Source organism: Stegostoma tigrinum, chromosome 42 (genome assembly GCF_030684315.1).
Source record: "Stegostoma tigrinum isolate sSteTig4 chromosome 42, sSteTig4.hap1, whole genome shotgun sequence".
NCBI classification, from domain to species: domain Eukaryota; kingdom Metazoa; phylum Chordata; class Chondrichthyes; order Orectolobiformes; family Stegostomatidae; genus Stegostoma; species Stegostoma tigrinum.
In genome coordinates this window covers 7,174,193-7,195,509 of record NC_081395.1, presented here as the reverse complement: position 1 = coordinate 7,195,509, position 21,317 = coordinate 7,174,193, and the positions used below count along the sequence as shown (strand labels likewise).

General features: G+C 49.0%; 1 protein-coding gene across 2 annotated transcripts in view; it reads right to left on the bottom strand.

Annotated features, from left to right (window-relative positions):
• Positions 1–21,317, bottom strand: part of LOC125449268 (serine/threonine-protein kinase MRCK alpha-like) — a 124,770-nt gene that overhangs the window by 8,197 nt on the left and 95,256 nt on the right. For both annotated transcript variants that reach the window (XM_059641502.1, XM_059641501.1), the window contains exons 22-33: positions 20,144–20,260; positions 18,391–18,471; positions 15,679–15,784; positions 13,578–13,708; positions 13,139–13,278; positions 12,228–12,309; positions 9,867–10,083; positions 8,401–8,463; positions 7,150–7,746; positions 2,802–2,899; positions 2,514–2,598; positions 517–637 (exon numbers count right to left, since the gene is read on the bottom strand). In XM_059641502.1, the coding sequence (XP_059497485.1) occupies positions 517–637; positions 2,514–2,598; positions 2,802–2,899; positions 7,150–7,746; positions 8,401–8,463; positions 9,867–10,083; positions 12,228–12,309; positions 13,139–13,278; positions 13,578–13,708; positions 15,679–15,784; positions 18,391–18,471; positions 20,144–20,260 (1,838 nt within the window). The remainder of the gene's footprint in view (positions 1–516; positions 638–2,513; positions 2,599–2,801; positions 2,900–7,149; positions 7,747–8,400; positions 8,464–9,866; positions 10,084–12,227; positions 12,310–13,138; positions 13,279–13,577; positions 13,709–15,678; positions 15,785–18,390; positions 18,472–20,143; positions 20,261–21,317) is intronic.

Sequence of the window (21,317 nt, the reverse complement as noted above, 5' to 3'; positions counted from 1 at the left end):
CTCACCATTAAGTGTATAAAGTCCTGCCCTGATTTACCTTTCCAAAATGCAGCGCCTCACATTTATCTAAATCTGATCAAGGTCCTGAGATATCATTCTTCACTGTCCACTACACCACTGATGTCGGTGTCATCTGCAAACTTAGCAACCAAACTCCTATGTTCACATCCGAATCATATATAAATAAGTGACAGGAAGCAGTGGACGCTACAAAACCCTGAGTTTTAAATAGCATCAGCGGGATTGCCTCTACACGAGAGGGCAGGCAGGCAGGCAGGTGGCGTTTTCTGGTTTGACATTTCACAGCCATTGGTGATACCGCTGACAGCTCAACGCTCCTTTGCGATCAATGCTTCGGTCTCTAGGCTGTTGTCCACCGAGCTCACAATCTCTCAGCCTTGGAGCCTCGCCTCCAGCCCCTTGTTGTTGCACCTGGGATCCCATTTACAGCCCAGTGATCAGCTCCCAGCACTCTTTCACACGTCCCCCCCCCACCCAACCCCGTCGTCTCTTCACCTTAACTGCTGGAATCGTTCTTCCTCGGAGACTCGGAAAGCAAAACGCCTTTTGCTCTTGGTACGGATCATTTGGCGCCTGAGATTCCCCGTCTTCTCTGGGATGACAAAATCATCAACATCTAGCCAGTTGATTAAGGAGAAAGAGAAACTGTTATACATTGCCCAGGCCTTTGAGTATAGGGGTTGGGACATCATGTTGAGGTTGTACAGAATGCCGGTGAGGCTTCTTCTGGAGCACTGTGTCCAGTTCTGGTCGCCCTGCCAGAGGATGGCTGTTATTAAACTGGAGAGGGTCCTGAAGAGATTTACCACAATATTGCTGGGTATGGAATGTTTGAGATACAAAGAGAGGCTGGATAGGCTGGGTCTTCTTTCCCTGGAGCTTAGGAGGTTGAGAGGCAGCCTTATAGAGGTTTATAAAATCATGAGGGGTATAGATAAGGTGAGTGGCAGGTGTCTTTTGGAATTTCAAAACTAGGGGACATATTTTTAAGGTAAGGGGACGAGATTTAAAAAGACACAAGGGGCTATTTTTTAATACCAAGGGTGTTTCACATGTGGAATGAACTTCCAGAGGAAGTGGTGGATGTGGGTACAGTTACAACAATTTAAAACACGTTCAGATAAGTACATGAGATTTGGAGAGACATGGGCCAGGGGCAGGCAGGTGGGACAAGTTTGGTTTGGGATTATGGTTGGCACGGCGTCTATTTCTGTGTTGTATGACCCCTGTCTTAAATGAGAGATCACTTATTTTTATGCTCTGTCCCATAGTCCTAGTCTTCCACAAACAGAAATAACCTTTCAGCATCCACGCTGTCTAGTGACCTCAATTTCTTACATGTTGTAATACGATCATCCCTCCATTCCAACAGAATGAGGTCCAATCAGTCCAGCCTATCCTCCTAAGATGAGGCCACGTCTCAGGTATCAGTTAAGAGGAGACAGCAAATGAAAGGCAGAGAGAGATGGGTGGTGGGGTGAAGAGAGAGAGAGATATGGAGAGACGCATGGAGAGAGACATGGAGACGGAGAGGGGAGGGAGTGAGACGGAGAGAGAGACAACACAGAGACAGAGACAGAGAGACAGAGCCAGAGACAGAGAGATAGGGAGAGCGAGAGAGACCAAGAGCGAGAGAGACAGAGAAACAAAGCGAGAGAGACAGACAGACAGACAGACACAGAGAGACACACACAGACAGAGAGAGAGACAGAGACAGAATTAGACAGAGAGAGAGAGACAGAGACAGACAGACACAGAGGGACACACAGACAGAGAGAGAGACAGAGACAGAATAAGACAGAGACAGACAGACAGAGAGACAGAGACAGACAGACAGACAGACAGAGAGACACACACACAACACAGAGACACACAGAGAGACAGACAGAGACACAGAGAGATAGACAGACAGAGAGATAGAGACAGAGAGAGAGAGACAGAGACATACAGAGACAGAGACAGACAGACAGAGAGACAGACAGACAGAGAGACAGACAGACAGAGAAACAGACAGACAGAGAGAGAGACAGAACCAGCTCATTTGATTGTAATCACACAGCACGATGGCTCAAAGGTTACCGCTGCTGCCTGACTGCACCGAGGACCCGGGCTGAATTCCACCCTTTGGGCAACTGTCTGTGTGAAGTTTGTACATTCTCTCTGTTGGACATTCTGTCTCTGTGGGGTTTCCTCTGGGTGCTCCGGTTTCCTCTCACAGCTCAAACATGTACAGGTTAGGGCGGATTTGCTGTGTTAAATTGCCAGTAGTATCCAGGGACATGCAAACTAGGTGGATTAGCCGTGGGAAATACAGGTTTGCAGGGATAGAGTTGGGAGCAGAGCTGTGTCTGGTTGGTTTGCTTTTCAGAGGGTCTGCGTGGACCAGATGACCTGCTTCCATGCTGCGCGGATTCTGTTCTATGACATGCAACGAGCCTGATATGAATGAGTCACAACAATGTCTTAAAGTCAACAGACAGGTCATTTCTTACCCGCCTCCTTCCTGCGTAAGTAGATTAATCGGTACGGCTCGCTTGCTGACAGATTCAGTGATCCATCCGAGTTCAGGGGGCGAACCTGTAATGATTCAAACCTGTGAATTAATTCAGCACTGGGCCATCACAGGACCAAACCCAATCACCCAGAGGCCTCCCAATGTGAACCAGCTAGCGTAGTGACTCTGGGATTGGCAGCTCTTTCATTTTACACCCCGCGCTCTGCCCGTCTCCCGCCCCCGCCCCTCCCTCTCCCACCCCCATCCCATTTCTCAGCCTCCTTACTTTCTTCAGGGGAATGGTCTGGATCCACTCGCCAGTCTTCACTTCAAACACGTTCATTGCGTTCTCGCTGTATACCGTCAGATAAGGCCCGCGACAAGCTGCAGGGAACCAAGGAAAACCCCCAAATATTAACCCAAAACTCTACAAGAGCTGACTGACCTCCCTACCCTTGCCTGCAATGATCCCTGCACCTCCAAAGACTCTGGGTCAGACAGATGAGTGTGTCGGGATGGTGGGGAAAGTTCTTCAATGCATTGTTGAAGTGAGGGAACAGCTGTTATGCCCTGTCTGGTTGAGTAGCCTTCCCTAAGCTGAATGGGGATGGAGAGACAGTGATGTTCCTGGAAATGTAAACTGGTAATGGGCATGGTTTCTCCTCAAATCAACACAGAAACAGGCCATTTGGTGCATCTGTCCACCTCTCTTTCAACCTATCCCATGAACACTTGAAAGTAGAGTGGCAGGTAGACAGGATAGTGAAGAATGCGTTTGGCACACTTGCCTGCATTGGTCAGCACATTGAGACTAGGAGTTGGGAAGGTCGTTGCAGATATACAGCACATTGGTCCGGCCACTTTTGGAATACTATGTTCAATATGGTCTCCCTGCCATGATTTTGTGAAACTTGAAAGGGTTCAGAAAAGATTTACAGGGATGTTGCCAGGGTTGGGCGGTTTGAGCTAGAGGGAGAGGCCGAATAGGCTGGGGCTATTTTCCCTGAAGCATCAGAGGCTGAGGGGGACCCTACAGAGGTTTATAAAATCATGAGGGGCCATGGATAGGGTGAATAACCATGGTCTTTTCCCCAGGCAGGTGCGTCCAAGTCTTGAGAGCATAAGCTTAAGATGGGAGGAAAAAGATATAAAAAGGACATGTAGGGTGGAGTGTGTATGGAACGAGCTGCCAGAGGAAGTGGTGGAGGCTGGTACAATGACAGCATTTAAAAGGCATCTGTATGGGGACATGGATAGGAAGGGTTTAGAGGGATATGGACCAATTTCTGGCGGGACTAGATTAATTCAGGATAGCTGGTTGGCATGGAGAGTTGGACCGAGAGATGTGCTTTCCTACTGTATAACTCTATGGCTTTATACCACTTCTTCTTTCACCCTCATGTTCTTACCCAGCTTTCCCTTAAATACATCCATGCTATTCAATAAAGCTTTTCTTATGGTAGTGAGTTCCGCATTCTCCCCACTCCCTGGGTATGGTGGCTTCTCCTGAATTCTCCATTTGGATTTATGAGTGACTCTTACATAGATGACACCGATTTCTGGTTTCACAGAGAAGTGGATATGTTGGCTCTCCATTTGCCTCAGCAAGCCTTTAAAGATTCCTTCAAAAGGTCACCCCTCACCCTCCCTATTTTAGAGAGAAGAGCTCCAGTCTGTTCAATCTTTGCTGATGGGTGTAACCCCTCAGCTGTGGGATCATCCCAGTGGATTTATTTTGCATATTCTCTAGTGCCTCTACATCCCATTTTAATAATGTAGTGATCAGGCTGATCACAGAAACTCCAAGTGTGATCTGATACAAGTTTAACATCACTTTTCTGCTTTTCAATTCTGTCTCTCTAGAAATGAATGCTATTTATTTCATAGAGTCATAGTCGTAGAGTGCAAAAACAGACCCTTCAGCCCAACCAGCTCCTGGACCATATCCCTCCAAACCCTTCCCATTCATGTACTTATCCAAAAAAAATTTAAGCATTGTAATTGTACCCACAGCCACCATTTCCTCTGGGTGTTCATTCCACACACAAACTACTCTGTAACAAATATGCCCCTCTGGTCTTTCGCAACTCACTCTCCTCCCATTTTAGAAATGTGCTCCCTAGTCTTGAAATGCCCCATCCTAGGGAAAAGATAACAAACATTCACCTTATCGATACCCCTCATTGTTTTATTCATCTCTATAACGTCACCTCTTTAACCTCCTACCCACTAGGAAAAAAAAAGTCCCAGCCTTTCTTTACCTTTTTTACCCAGCAATATCCTGGTAAATTTCTTCTGAACCCTCTCCAGCCTGATAATATCCTTTTTATAACTGGGAGACCAGAACTGAACACAGTGCTCCAGAAGAGGGCTCACCAATGTCCTGCACAAACACAACATGACTTCCCAACTCCTATCCTCAAAGGCCTGAGCAATGAAGGCAAATGTGCCAAAGAACTTTTTCTCCACGACCTTGCTAACCCGTGTCAATACTTTCAGAGACAGTAGGAACTGCAGATGCTGGAGAATCTGAGATAACAAGGTGTAGAGCTGGATGGACACAGCAGGCCAAGCAGCGCCAGAGGAGCAGGAAAGCTGACATTTCAGGTCTGGACCCTTCTTCAGAAAATCATTTTCTGAAGAAGAGTCTAGGCCCAAAACGTCAGCCTTCCTGCTCCTCTGGTGCTGCCTGGCCTGCTGTGTCCATCCAGCTCTACACCTTGTTATCTTGGGTCAGTACTTTGACTGGTTTGTTAATCTGGAATCCTGAGGTTCCTCCTACATTCACATGACTGCTCCAAGCAGTGTCTGACCCTATGATTCTTCCCTTCAAGATGCACCAACCCATTCATACCAATGCTGAAATCAATCTGCTGACTACATTGCACACCCTGCAATTTTTTTTGATATCACCTTGGATTACTGCCAAAATCTAGACTTAATCCCTCATTTGGATTAGAAAGACATTTTGAAACCACATTTCCAATATCCAAGCTCAATTCATTTTATATCAATGGTTGACCTTAATGAACTTTGAGGAATCTCACGGTCTCAAGTTTGTTTTTGGCATTGCAGTGGGCTTTAGAACCGTAGCAGAACCAACGAATGTTGTATCACAGAAAGAGGCCATCTGGGCCATCGTGTCCGTGCTAATCCCATTTACAAGCGCCTGGTCCGCAGCTTTGCAGCTCTTCAGGGGCAGGTCCAGGCTCATTTTAAACGAGTTGAGGGGTTTCCTGCCTCAAACACCAAACTGGGCCGCAAATTCCAGACACCCACCAGCCTCTGGGTGATAAGGTTTCCCCTCACGGTCCCCCCGTAATCCTTCTGCCGGCCACTTTGAATCTGTACCTCCTTGGTAACTGACACGTCCACTGGGGGACATCAGGTCTTCCCTGACCACTCTGCCCCCAGACCTTCGTTATTTTGTACGCATTGATAAAACCACCCCACAGCCCTCCTTTGTTCCGAGAGAAACAACCCTAACCTATCCAAACTTTCCTCATTGCTTCAATTTTCAAGACTTATCAACATGCTTGTAAATATCCTCTGACTCCAGAAAGATTTATGTCTTGCCTATAATGGGATGGCTGGAACTGTCCAGCTGTAACCTAACTAGTGCCTGTTAGATTTCCCGCAATTACATCCCTGCCCTTATATTCATTACCTCACTCAGTGACAGAAAGCATCCCATTCACTTTCCTTATCACATTACGTGCTCGTTAAGGGACTTGTGGACATGCCGTTCGAGGTGTTTCCAGTCTCAATACCCTCCTGTTTGTTATATATTCCCTCCTATGTTCGCCCTCGCCAAACACTGAACCTCATAGTTTGAATCTCATTTGCCATTTTTGGAGTATAGGACGTCGAACTGTGCAGCAGAGGAACGGGTTCTTCGGCTCACAATAACACCAAATGAAACTAATCCCTTCTGCCTACCCTTCGTCCATATCCCTATATTCCTTGCATATTCATGTGCTTATCTTAAAAAAAACCCTTAAATGCCCCTATCATATCTGCCCACCACCATCAATGGCAGCATATTCCAAACTCTTATCACTCTCTGTGTTTAAAAAAAACTTGCCCCTCACATCTCATTTGAACTTTCCCCCCTCTCACCTTAAATGCATTTCAACATTTCAACTCTGTGGAAATGATTTTGACCATCAACCCTATCTATGCATCTCATAATTTTATAGATTTCTGTCAAGTCTCCCTTCGGCCTCTGCTGCTCCAGAGAAAATGACCCAGCTTCTCCTTATAGCTCATACCCTCTAACCCAGGCAATATTCTGGTAAACCTCATCTGCAGTCTATCCAAAGCCTCCACATCTTTCCTATAATTTGGACACCCACTCAAACAAAGCATTAATATCTTCCTGTGGTTGACAGCCCTCCTCTTCACTATCAACTACTTCGCCAATTTTGTGTCACATGCACATTTCCTTTTCGTGTCTCTCACATTGAACTTTTACATCGTTAGTGTATAGCAGGGAGAGCTGTGGCATTGAAAACCGCTTTCTGTTCACTGAAATCAGCAACAAACGTTCCCCTTGGTCTCCTGTCACTGAATCAATCCATTTATTGGTATGTGTGTGTCCACCCAGGACGAGTGAGAGTGAGAGGTGCACTTACATGCACCAATGGGGTGCGCTGGCCACATTAGCTCCCGCTGCTCTGATCTCCGACCCTGGCCATTGACATACACGCCAACCGTGTTGAAGCACAGCAGGTACAGATCACTGGAAACAGTCACAGCGCACAAAGCCTCCGTCTGCCCGTGAAAGAGGAAGGCGAGGGAGGGGTCCTCTGGGCTCACCAGGTTGGTCGGGGGTCCCTCACCCGCCAAAGCATACAGGCTGAAACCGGCCGGATAGCCGACGCACAGGAGTTCTTCGAAGATGCCCATCCACTGAACTACCCCAGGGGCCTGGAAATCCCGTGCCCGCTTGTATGGCTGCTTGCTGGAGGCCAGCTGGTAACATGTCACATGTCGCTTGGTGGCCGTGCACAGCCAGTTGGCACCCTTCCCCTGGCACTGGCTGCCCGCGGTGATCATCTGAGAGCCCCGGGCTTCCAACAGCTTGGCTCCAGTCGCCTCCGGGTTCTTTAGGTCCTCCCAGGTGAAAACACGCACGTTTCGGCTCCTACCGGACAACACGGCAAGCAGTCTGGCACCGGGCACCGGATCGAGCTGGTGAACCCGCTTGCAGTCGCCCAGCAGTGTGATTTCTGCAATGCAAAGATTTTGAGTAACAAGGCCCTAAGATTCAAGACCATCAATAATATTGACCGTTTGACAATATATCCCCTGGCTGCCTTGGTCCACTGTCTTGTCGTGTTCCCCACGTATGTCAAATACATTCTCTCCCCATTTGACTCAGTCCCTCTGCTCCCCATCTCCTACAACCTCCCCCCTACCCTCATCAACGCTCCTTTAGTCCTCCGCTGACACTCCCATCCCCTCCCATTCTCCAATCCATCCTGTTCTCCCAGTCCTCTCCTCTCTCAATCATCCCCTTTACACTCACGCTCTCCATCATATCATCCTCTTCACTGCCTTGTTCAATCCCTGCCCCTCAATCCCTCCTCCTCCTCACCGTCTCCCTCAATCCCTCCTCCTCCTTACCGTCTCACCCCTTCAACATCAGCCTCAAACCCTACCCTTCTCCTTCAATCACTTTCCTCCCCCTCCACCTCATTCTATCCCCCTTCCCCATTTCCCTCCGCCTCTCTCTCATAATCCCCCTCAATTTCATGATGTCCCCAGTCCACAATCTTAACGTCCGACCATATCCACTGCTCCTCCCTACTTGCCTTCCCTTAAGGTGTGAACACACAACAGCTGCCCGGGGAGACTCCCTCATTTGCAGAGTATATCCTTACCATTTTTAGTCACATCGATGATGTACAGTCCGTCCTCAGTACCCAAGGCAACTCGTTCCTTGTCTGAGATAGAGAGAGGGATATTGAGACAAGTAAATGCTGAAGATTTTGACCGATGGTATGAGGTGATAGGAACTTTATCTAAGCCCGTTCTATCCCTGTCCTGGGGAGTGTTTGATGGAGGACACAGTGTAGAGGGAGATTTACTCTGTATCTAACCCCATGCTGTCCTTGTCCCTGGGGAGTGTTTTATGGGGGACAGTGTACAGGAAGCTTTACTCTCTATCTAACCCTGTGCTGTCCCTGTCCTGGGAGTGTTTGATTGGGGGGGGGGGGGGGGCGGTGTGCGGGAAATAGTGTAGAGAGAGTTTTACTCTGTATCTAACCCTGTGTTGTCCCTGCCCTGGGGAGTGTTTGATGGGGGGAGATAGTGTAGAGGGAGCTTTACTCTGTTTCTAATCCCGTGCTGTATCTGCCTTGATAGGTTTAGGTCACTTGACGTCAACTTTTAAAGTGGAACTGCTGACGTACACATCGTTGATCAGACTCAGCTTTGTGTAACCTCTTCAGGGTTTTGCCTAGTTCCGCTCGCCCTGTTTTGGGAAGGATATTATTAAGCTGGAGAGGGTTCAGAAAAGATTTTCCAGGATGTTGGCGGGAATGGAGGGTTTGAGTTAGAACAAGAGGTTGGATAGGCTGGAACTTTTTTTTCCCCACCTGGAATGTAGGAGGTCAAGGGGTGACCTTACAGAGGTTTATAAAATCATGAGGGGCATAGATAAGGTGAAAAGTAAAAGGTTGCTCCCCTTAGCTGGGGGGAGTTCAAAACAAGATGGTGTATTTTTAAGGTGAGAGAAGAACGATTTAAAAACAGATGAGGGGCAAATTTTGTCAGACGGCGTGTTTCGTGTGTGGAATGAACCTTCAGAGGAAGCGGTAGATGGGGGTACACTTACAACATTTAAAAGACCCTTGGATAAGTATGTGAATAGGAAAGGTTTGGAGTGATATGGACCAAATGCAAGCAGGTGGGACGAGTTTAGTTTGGGATTATGGTAGGCATGGAGTGGTTGGACTAAGGAGTTTGTTTCCATGCTGTATGACCGTATAATCACTCTTTCAGAAGACCAAATGAACTGATGTGGAGTGTTTTTGCTTTTCCGAAGTGGGAGAGATCAACTGGGCAGCTTGTTCACAGTAGGCTTTCCTCCAACTGAACCAGATAACCCAGTTACTGTTCAAAAACTAAACGAGCCGGATTCTACAGCAAAAGTAGTAATCGATTTGTCAACAGTCATGTGAATTTTTAGGAAGCTTCATTTAATAATGTCTGCAAACGTCTTGAACTACATCCACCAAAATAAATTTATTTTTCCACTCAAATCCTTCAAAAGCCCAAGTCTTCCAAGCAATATTAAGTATACACGAGCCTTTGTAACACATGCTAATCGCATTGGAAACATTACCTATGATAGCTGCGGTCAGCGTGTTGCAGATTAGTGGCAGTGCGCTGTCGTAGACCTCTTTGAGACACACCGCTGACCGTTCTTTGAAGCCGCTTTGCTTGCAGATGGCTACCAGCTCGTTAATCACCGTCACCCACTTCTTCTTCTCGCTCTCGCTGTCGGCCAGCACCAGGAGCGAGGTCTTGGAGCTGGGGACTGTTAGCTGAGGAGCCGTGATCTGTCGGGGCAAGCAGAGAAACGACTGTCCAGAGGCTGTCCTGACTGTGGGGCTGAACGCCAGCACTGTTGTTAGTGAGATAGGCCAAGTCATTACACATGGAGTTGGCAGTGCCGAGATTAAGCTGGAGACGGTTCAGAAGAGATTTACTGGAATGTTGCTGGGTGTGGAAGGTTTGAGATATAAAGAAAGGTGGGGAGGTTTTCCCTTGGAGTGTAGGAGGTTGAAATTGACCTTCTAAAGGTTTATAAAACCCATGAGGGATACAGCTAGGGTTAATAGTGTCTTTGCCCCAGGATGGGGCATTTCAAGACTAGGGAGCACATTTTTAAGGTGAGAAGAGAGAGATTTTAAAAAGGACATGAGGGACCATTTTTGTTTTACTTAAGAGGCTGGTTTGCGTGTGGAATGAGCTTCCAGAGGAAGTGGTGGATGTGGGTACAGTTACAACATTGAAAAGACATTTGGTTAACTACGTGAATCGGAAATGTTTGGAGAGATGCGGGCCAGGAGCAGGCAGGTGGGACTAGTTTAGTTTGGAATCATGTTCGGCATGGACTGGTTGGACTGAAGGATCTGTTTCCGTGCTGTGTGACTGTATGAGAAAGCAGAGATTGCAAAAAGAATACAGAGGGGGAGCAGGCCCATCAAGCCCACAGAGCTACTTGATAAGATCTTATACAGTATATGACAAACCTCTTGCCTGTGTTGGGCCAGTTGACATGAGACTCCATAGGGTCAACGTTGAGGACTCCATCCCGACTATGTACCACTGTTATCCCACCTCTGCTGGGTTTGTCTTGCCGGACGTGCCCAGGGATGGTGGGGGTGGTGGAAGTGGTGTCTGCACATTGTGCGTACAGTGCGATTCTGTGACTTGACCAGTCCAGTTTCGGTACAATCCCCCAGATATCAGCACAGAGAATTGTGCGGAGTCGACAGGGCTGCGTTATGTTTGTCATTTCCAGTGCATCATTCAATGTCAGGTGGTTTGTCCAGTTTCGTTTGTTGGATTCCAGGATTTTGATCCAGTGACAGAAGAAATGGGAACACAATTCCAGGTTTGGAAGGAAACCTCACAGGGTGAAGGTACACCTTCTAGCATTGTCCTTCGTGGTGGTCAAGGTTGTGGGTTTGTAAGGTACTATCAAAGGAGCAACGGTGACTTACCACAGTGCATCCTATAGATGGTACATTCTTTATTCATTCATGGGACAAGGGTCAGCATTTATTGTCCATCCCTAATTGCGCAGAGAGCAGTTAAGAGTCAACCACATTGCTGTGGGTCTGGAGTCATGTGTAGGCCCAGACCAGGTAAGGATGGCAGTTTCCTTCCCCAAAGGACATTAGTGAACCAGATGGGCTCTTCCAACGATGGATTCATGGTCATCATTGTTCTCTTAATTCCAGACTTTTACTGAATTTAAATTCCATCATCTGCTGTGGCGGGATTCGAACCCGGTCCCGAGAACGTTATCTGGGTCTCTGGATTAACAGTCCGGCGATAATACCGCTAGGGCTAGGCCTCCCCCACGTTGCTGCTGCTGAGTGTCAGTGGAGGACGGAGTGAATGTTGAATATTTGTGCCAATCAGGGCAAGGCCGCTTTGCCTTGGATGGCACTGAGTGCAGCGTATTCGAAAGAGCGTAACTATTTCTTCCCTTGGGGCGTTCCAGAACATGGTGGAGTGGGTGCAGAAACTAGAGCTGGTCCACGAAAGGGTGATTGTCGGGAAGCACAAATCCACACAGAGGACATTTGGAATCGTGCACCCCAAGCCCCCCCCCCCCCCCCCCCCCACAGCAAGAAAAACAATGTTGTCAAGGCTGAGGGACACATTGGAAATTCTCAGACCAAGGCTGGTAGATTGTGGTTGTGTCAAGTCAAGATAGAAATCAGCTGTGAGCTAAATGGAACAGATTTGAGGGGCTGAGCGGTCTCCACCTGAAGAGTCGGCGACCTTCAGCCCAGAAAGGAGATGCGAGAGTTGACCCAGACCCCCAAGATCAAAGAGTTTTATTATTGGGTCTCTCATTGGAAGTCATTCCAGTATCCCCGCAGCCGGGGGAAGAGGGAGAATCAGTCCAGGGTTATTCCTGAAGGGAAGGGCTCTGGGGATCTGGCTGTATGACGGTCACACTCACCCTGAATATACATGGAACATCCTTCTTGTTCGCATGAATCACATCGGAAAAGAAGACTGAGCTCACAGAGAATTCTTCATTGCTGAAATGCAAAAAGGGGACACTCTTTTTACTGGGGTGGAGATACACAGAGAGGCCGACTCCGAAGATCCTGAACTGCTGATGAGCCCTCCATTGGGTTGGGCCACTCAGTTCAATAGAGTCAGAGAGCCTCACAGCACGGAAATAGACCCTTTGGCCCAACCAGTCCAGGCCGAACATAATTCCAAACTAAACCAGTCCCACCTGCCTGCTCCTGGCCCGTATCCCTCCAAATTCCCTATTCATGTCCTTATCCAAATGTCTTTTAAGGGATGTAATTGTACCCATAACCACCACATCCTCAGGGAGTTCATTCCACCCTGTGTAAACATTTTGCCTCTTACGTCTTTTTTTAAATGTTTCTCTTTTCCCCTAAAAATGTGTCCCCCAAATCTCCCATGCTAGGAAAAAGACAACTGCCATTAACTCTACCTATACTTCTCATTATTTTATAAACTCGTAACTCCACTATTTAAGAAAGGCGGAAAAGAGAGCACAGAGGGCCACCCTCCATGCCCTTCCCTGTGTCCCCCCGACCCTCTCACACTTCCCTATCTCCCCCCACCCCACCACTGGCTCCCACGTTCTTCACCGTGTTGACCCCCATGCTCTTCCCAGTGTCCACCACCCCCCGAACCTCTCCCTGCGTCCCCCAGCCCCACCCCACCGCAGTCTCTCAGTCCCAGTGAGGGGTTTGAGGCACTGACCCTGGGGACGGGGATGGACAAGGTGGGGGCAGGAGTGGGGAGGGATATGAGGGTTTCTTAGGGTGGTGCAGTGCATGGCAGGGCTGAGTGAGGCTGGAACCTTTGACCTGGGAACATACTCACCGTAGGTCGAAGACGTGAGTGACGGCGGCGCTGGCCTGGGAACCCCTCGACTCCGTTGTCTCGTACAGAAAGATCTTGAAGTCGCAAAGCACAGCGTGGGCCCGATGCCAGCCCTTCTTCACTCCTGTCGGCTTTGGGACCTGAGGGTCAGGAACAAGGGCTAGAGATGGTCTTCTCCACAACTCCACACCCCACAGCACCCCCACACCCACCCCCCAAAAGAAAAACAAACATGGCAGCCTCCAGCTCTCACTGGGATCCATGGGATAACCTGGAGATGAACAGCACAAACTTGCTGGGATGGTCTAACACACGCACACGTACACATACATGTAATGGAGCTGCACACGGGGACAAAGTGAATGCAAGGCTGTCATCAGGCACCCCCTCACAGTGGGCCCGGTCTCATTTCCGTTGCGAGGCGCTGTGACTCACTTACCCACACTGAGCCCTCGAACGCTGTCCCAGTTCCTTTGACAGGATCGATCCCCAGCGACCGAATTTGCTGGGGGGGTGTTGGACAGATGTTGGCCTCCGCGGAACAGGCCGAGTGGCAAACAAAGTTACAGACTGCAGGGTTGAGAGAGAGAGATATTATCAGAGCGGCCAATGACAACCTGAATAATAGCAAACAGCACTGAACGTACAGTGACTTTAACATAAACAAGAAACTTCACAGCAACGTCATACAGCGCAAGAACAGTTCCTTCGGCCCAACCAGTCCATCTCAAACATAATCCCAAACTAAACTAGTCCCACCTGCTTGCTCCTGGCCCATATCCCGCAAACCTTTCTCTATCCATGTACTTATCCAAATGTCTTTTAAACATTGTAACTCTACCCACAACCACCACTTCTTCAGGAAATTCATTCCACACGTAAACCACCCACTCTGTTTTACAAAAAAAAATTGCCCCTCGCTGTGTCTCCCAGCCCCACACTCTTCCCCATGACCCCAGCCCTCTCCCTGCATCCCTCAGTCCCCTTCCCACGTTCTTCAGACCCAACTCACCGCAGTCTTTTTTTTAAAAATCTCTCTCCTCTCACCTGAAAAATATACCACCAATCTTGAAATCCCGCAGCCTAGGGAGAAGACACCTGTGATTAACTATCCCCCTCAAGATTTTATAAACCTCTGCAAGGTCACCCCTCAACCTCCAGTGAAAGAAATCCCAGCCTATCCGGCAGCATCTCTTTATAGCTCAAACCATCCATTCCTGGCAATGGTCCGGTAAATCCGTCTGAACCCCCTCCAGCTCCAGTTATATTAGAACATAGAACATAGAACAGTACAGCACAGAACAGGCCCTTCAGCCCACAATGTTGTGCCGACCATTGATCCTCATGGATGCACCCTCAAATTTCTGTGACCATATGCATGTCCAGCAGTCTTGCTATATTCTTGCTATAACTGGGCGACCAGGACTGGACATAGTACTCCAGAAGAGGCCTTACTGTTGAAGGCAGATGTACTAAATAGCTTCAAAACCACTCCGCCTATTTGTGACGCAAACTCCAAAGAACTATGTACCTGAACCCCTAGGTCCCTCTGTTCCACCACACTGCCCAGGGCCCTAACATTATTTGTATAAATCCTGACCTTATTTGTTTTACCAAAATGCAACCTCACATTTATCCAAATTAAACTCCATCTGCTGCTCCTCAGCCCATTGACCCAATGGATCAAGATCTCTTTGTAATCTCAGATAACCTTCTTCACCGTCCATTATACGACCAATTAAAGATAGTGGAATCAAGGGTTATGGGGATAAGGCAGGAACAGGATGCTGATCGTGGATGATCAGCCGTGATCATAATGAACGGTTGTGCTGGCTCGAAGGGCCGAATGGCCTACTCCTGCACCTATGGTTTATTGTCAATCTCGGTGTCACCTGGAAACTTACTGACCATGCCTTCTATATTCTCATCGGAACCGTTTATATAAATGACAAACAAGAGAGGACTCAGCACCAATCCCTGTGGCACACCGCTGGTCACAGGCATCCAGTCTGAAAAATAACCCTCCACCATCACTCTCAGTCTCCTCTTTGAGCCAATTTAGTATCTAATTGTCAAACTCTCCCAGAATCCCATGTGAGCTAACATTACTGATTCACCTCCCACGCAGAACCTTGTTAAAAGCTTCAGTAAAGTCCGGGTAAACAACATCTACTGCTCTGCTCTCATCGATCCTCTTCGTACTTACTCAGAAAACTCAGATCAAGTTTGTGAGAGGTGATTTCCCTCCCACAAAACCATGCTGTCTATCCCTAATCATTCCTCACCTCTCCAAATACATGCAAGTCCTATCCTTCAGAATCACCTCCAACAACTTACTAAGCACTGAGGTCAGAGTCACAGGTCTATAGTTCCTTACATCCCTCTGGTACAGCATTAGCCACTCTCCTGTCCTCTGCCATCTCACCCATAGTTATCAATGGTACTAATATTATTGCAAGGCTTCATTGGGGGTTATGCACTTTGAGGTGTCCGGAGACAGGGAGAGTACTATATTAGAACTAGTCTTTGTACTTTCTTACCTTCACAGCTGAAACCTTGTCGAACCAAGCCAACCATAAGCGATGTACAACGCATGCATTTTGTGGGGACTTGGAATGTTTTCACCTTAAACTGGTGAGGGGTGGGCTGCAACATAGAAGTTTTATGTAGAGTCATACAGCACGGAGACAGACCCTTCAATCCAACCTGTCCATGCGAACCAGATATCCTAAATTGATCTAGTCCCATTTGCCAACATTTGGTCTGTCTCCCTCTGACCCCTTTCTATCCATGTGCCCACCCAGATGCCTTTTAAATGTAATTGTACCAGCCCCCACCAGTTCCTCTGGCAGCTCATTCCATACATGCACCACGCTCTGCGTGAAAATGTTGCCCCTTAGGTCTCTTTTAAATCCTAACCCCCCCCCCCCCCCGTCACCTTCGACCTATGCCCCTCTCATTTCAGACCCCCCTCGCCCCACCGCAGGGAAAAGACCTCAGCTATTCACCCTAACCATGCCCCTCATGATTTTATACACCTCTACAGGTCACCCCTCAGTCTCTGACGGTCCAGGAAAAAATATAGCCCCAGTCGATTCAGCATCTCCCTATAATTCAAACTCTCCAACTTTGGCAACATCCTTGTATATTTTTCTGAGCCCTTTCAAGCTTCACATCCTTCCTACAGACCAGAACTGAATGCAATATTTCTAAAGTGGCCTGACCCAAAGTGAAATCCTGCTCCTATGCTTAATGCACTGACCTATAAAAGCATATCTTATACTAGGACAGAATTATTACATTCGGCAAGCACATTCTAATTTGGAAAAATAATTCTGGATTGGAATGCCAGTTTCACTGAAAAATAATTCTGGATTGGAATGCCAGTTTCACTGGGGTTTAGATCCTAGCTGGCAGAATTTAAATTCTGGAATAAAAAAAGCTGTTCTCCGTAACGGTGATTATGAAACTATCATCAATTGCCCCCAGCCTTTTGGGAAGGAAATCTGCCACCCTTACCTGGTCTGGCCTTCAGCACCTTCGGCGATGACTTTTAACAACCCTCTGAAATACTCTAAGAAGCCACTTGAGGGCAAAGCTCAGAGGCAGTTGAGGAGGACCAACAAATGTTGGCCTTCCCAATAACATGCACACCCCAGGAAAGAATTTTAAAAGAAGCTATAGCACAGAAGGAGACCATTCAACCCATCGGGTGGGGAACTGGTGCTGACACTCCACACAAACTTCCTCTCCACCTCTGGTTTATGTGAAGCCAACATATACTCGAGTTACGAGCAGGACTAAGCCACTCGATCCCTCAAACCTGCTCCGCCATTCAAATTATCTTATGGCTTATCTAATCACTCCTCACTCCCTCCTACGCAAAACCCCTCACTTATTGAGAAAGTCTTCCTCAAAAACATGCAGAAGTTCCACCACCTTTTGAGGCAGAGATTTCTGAAGACTCATATGCGTTCGAGAGAAAGTTATCCTCCTCTTTGTTTTAATGCCCCCCAAGTTCTAGAGTCTCTTCTTCCTTTCCCCATCCATCTACTCCAAGCCCCTCAGGACCTTGTCTTTCAACTAAGTTGTCCCTCAATCTTCTAGCTTCCACCTTAACCAGTCCAACCTTTTTCTCATTAAAACAACCCATCTGTTCTAGGTATTAGATTCAAACCCCTTCTCTGAACATGCAGCACAGTGGCTCAGTGGTTAACGCTGCTGCCTCACAGTCCCAGGGACCAGGGTTCGATTCCACCCTCGGGCGACCTTCCATGTGGAGTTTACACATTCTCCCAGTGTCTGCGCCAGTTTCCTCCGGTTTTCTCTCCCAGTCGAAAGATGTGCAGGTTAGGGTGGACTGGCCATGGGAAATGCAGGAATAGGGGTAGGGATGGACAAAATGGGCCAAATGGCCTGCTCCCACACTGTCCAAATTCGATGATCAGTGCCCTGTACAACTGAAGCATAACCTTCTTACTTTTCAATTCCCTTCCCAATAAATAGTAACACATTATTAACTTTGCTAATTACCTGCACACAAAACTCCCATGATTTACACAAAGTGGAGGTGTCGGTGTTGGACTGGGGTGGACAAGGTCAGAAGCCACACGACACCAGGTTTAGTTGAAATCACAAGCTTTCGTAGCGCTGCCCCTTCGTTGGGTGAAGTGAGTGGGAGACACACCATGGTTGGGACCATGAGGTGCTTTGATTGGTTAGATGAGGATGTGCTTTCCTCTTGAGAGGGGAATCTAGAACTAGGGAATCAATGTTTGAAACTGAAGGATTAAGACAGAGATGAAGATAACTATTTCTCTCTTTAAGTGACGAAGCAGCAGCTCTCCGAAAGCTTGTGATTTCAAATTGGGCTATAACCTGGTCTCGTGTGGCTTCTGACTTTTATAATGAGGACGCTCAGATCCTGCCGGATGACAAAGTTCTGCAATTCGATAGCACACTTTTCTAAAAAAACATTCTTCCTAACAAAACGGTCAATTTCACATCATGTCCTCTTTGTCCCACTCACTGACCCGACCTCCATCCCTTTGGAGCCTCCTTATGTCCCCTTCAAACCCACTTTCCCCGCTGCCTTGGTGATGTTTAGCAACCAATTGTTTGGTACTTTCATCGAAGTCATTTATAAAAACTGTCGGAGCCCCTTGAGACGTTGCATTCTCCCTCATGTGCTGACCCAGCTGCCCCTTTCGGAATGGTTTCCGGGCCTTTGACCTGTTTTGGTGACCTCTTACCTTGGGGGGGTGAGGAGTGACTGGAGGGGGAGACGTAGGCTTCTTCAGTACCTTTCGAGGAGACCCGGGCTTCGCGTTCGACTGTGACAGAGAGAACGAGGCACCAATAAGCGTTTAGAAGCCCTGGCCAAGGCTGTACTCCCCACAAAGAAAGAAAGCTGCCCCAAAAATCTGGTTTTGCCCGTTCTCAGGGATGTGGGCATCCCGCTCACCCCCCCGAGTAGTGGCAGTAGTGAAGTCTGAAGCAGTGTGGCCCGAGCAAAAAGAACAGCAGGAGGCAGGTCGTTGCTGTTAATTACAGGCACTGTTGAGGACATGTTGCTGCACACAGTGGCCTCTCGCTGACCGGGGATTTGTCTCCATTTTATTGAGGGCGCAGCCCCCTGCATTGCATATACACCAACCCCAAATCGCTGCAGAGAGCGAGGGCGCGCGCTGGAGGGGGCAGAGCGAGAGCGAGGGCGCGCGCGGGGGACGGGACAGAGCGAGAGCGCGCAGGGGACGGGGGGGGGGAGGGGGCAGGGCGCGCACCGGGGTCGGGGTGACAAAGGGGGCAGAGCGAGGGCGCGCTCGGGGGAGGGGGCAGAGTGAGAGCGAGGGCGCACGTAGTGGAGGAGGCAGAGCGAGAGCGCGCGCGGTGGAGGGGGCAGAGCGAGAGCGCGGGCGGCCGGTGAGGGGGGAGAGGGCAGAGTGAGAGAGAGGGCAGAGCGAGAGTGAGGGCGGGGGGAGGGAGGGGTCAAGGGCGGGGGCGCGCGGGGGGGAGGGAGGGAGCGAGGGCGGGGGCGCGCGGGGGTGGGGAGGGAGCGAGGGCGGGGGCGCGCGGGGGGCGCTCGGGGGGAGGGAGGGAGAGAGGCCGGGGGTGCGCGGGGCGAGGGAGGGAGCGAGGGCGGGGGGAGTGAGGGAGCGAGGGCGGGGCCGCGCGGGGGGAGGGAGGGTGCGAGGGCAGGGCCGCGCGGGGGGAGGGAGGGAGTGAGGGTGCGCGGGGGGGAAGGGAGGGAGCGAGGGGGGACGCGCGGGGGGAGGGAGGGAGCGAGGGCGCACCAGTCAGCCCAGTGTGGAGGAGATCAAACCCTTGTGGACAGTGAGTCCACCCAAAATGGCTGAGCATTAAAGAAGGAACTGTCATGTTGAAATTCTTAATTTATTTCTTTATTTTTCTACCAAAAAGGACTTTCATGTTGAATTTTTAAACTTTATTTCCTTATTCTTCTACTTTCTACCTGAGATGGTGCTGGGCCTGGTGACAATGTACACTTTTCACCCTCCTTGAGTATGTGTGAGAATAAAATCTAACTCAATTCAAACCTACAGCTGCTACCACCAAGAAGGGCAAGGGCAGGAAGTGAATGGAAGCACAGGCCCTTAAAGGTTTCCTTCCCAACCCACACCCTCCATCTCAACTTGGGAGCGTTGCCCTTCGTTGAGGCTGGTTTAACATCTTGGAGCACCCCTCCCCCTGCCATCTTCCCAAAGTATGGGCGTTAGACACCAGGCCTTGTCAACGTTGGCAGGAATGACTCACAAAGGCCTGACACTCACTCACTCACAGACAGAGGGCAGTCTTGGTCAACAAGAGCACCAACATGGAGCAGGAGCCACGTGGAGATGGGAGACAGTCCAAGCAACGCTGGGTGACGACGGGGCCATCGATCGGAGGCCCTGGTCCCCGGGGTGGAGTGGGGGGGAAGTGGGGGAGGGAATCACAGGCTGCTCCCCCTACACCCTCCTCACTACCACCGCCGCCTGTACTCACATCCGATGCCTCCCTGCTTCGGAAAGACGGACTCTCGGGCCGAGGCACCCCATGCCCTGGAGATTTCCTGCTGTCCGGAGAGAGCCGTGAGAAGGCAGAGAGATCCAGCAACTCCAACTGTTGGACAACAACAACAATGTTCATTTGAGTACTGTCACTTGACAAGATTCGAACTCGAGTCACAGGAAGAGCAGATTAGGACTCCGGGTAGATTTTACGAAGCATCTTACAGAGGAAAGCGAGAGAGAGAGAGAGATGAGGAATTTAGACAATTGGCTGCGCTCGGATTGAATGGTGGAGCAGGCTCAAAAAGGGCCGAATGGCCTACTTCTGCCCCTATTCTCTACGATTCTGGGCAAGGAATTCAGAAGGGGACCAGGAGTCCCTCAGCCTTTCCTCGTAAGACCTTCCCTCCATACCAGGCAACATCCTAGTAAATCTCCTCTGCACCCTTTCCAAAGCTTCCACATCCTTCTTATAATGCGGTGACCAGAACTGTACACAATACTCCAAGTGCGGCCGCACCAGAGTTTTGTACAGCTTCACCATAGCCTCTTGGTTCCGGAACTCGATCCCTCTATTAATAACAGCTAAAACACTATATGCCTTCTTAACAGCCCTGTCAACCTGGGTGGCAACTTTCAAGGATCTGTGTACATGGACACCGAGATCTCTCTGCTCATCTACACTACTAAGAATCTTACCATTAGCCCTGTACTTTGCCTTCTGGTTACTCCTACCAAAGTGCATCACCTCACACTTGTCTGCATTAAACTCCATTTGCCACCTCTCAGCCCAGCTCTGCAGCTTATCTATGTTTCTCTGCAACCCACAGCATCCTTTGTCACTATCCACAACTCCACCGACCTCAGTGTCGTCTGCAAATTTACTAACCCATCCTTCTACGCCCTCATCCAGGTCATTTATAAAAATGACAAACAGCAGTGGACCCAACACTGACCCTTGCGGTACGCCACTAGTAACTGGTCTCCAGGATGAACATTTCCCATCAACTACCACCCTCTGCCTTCTTTCAGCAAGCCAATTTCCAATCCAAACTGCTATATCTCCCACAATCCCATTCCTCTGCATTTTGTACAATAACCTATTGTGGGGAACCTTATCGAACGCCTTGCTGAAATCCATATACACCACATCAACTGGTTTACTCTCA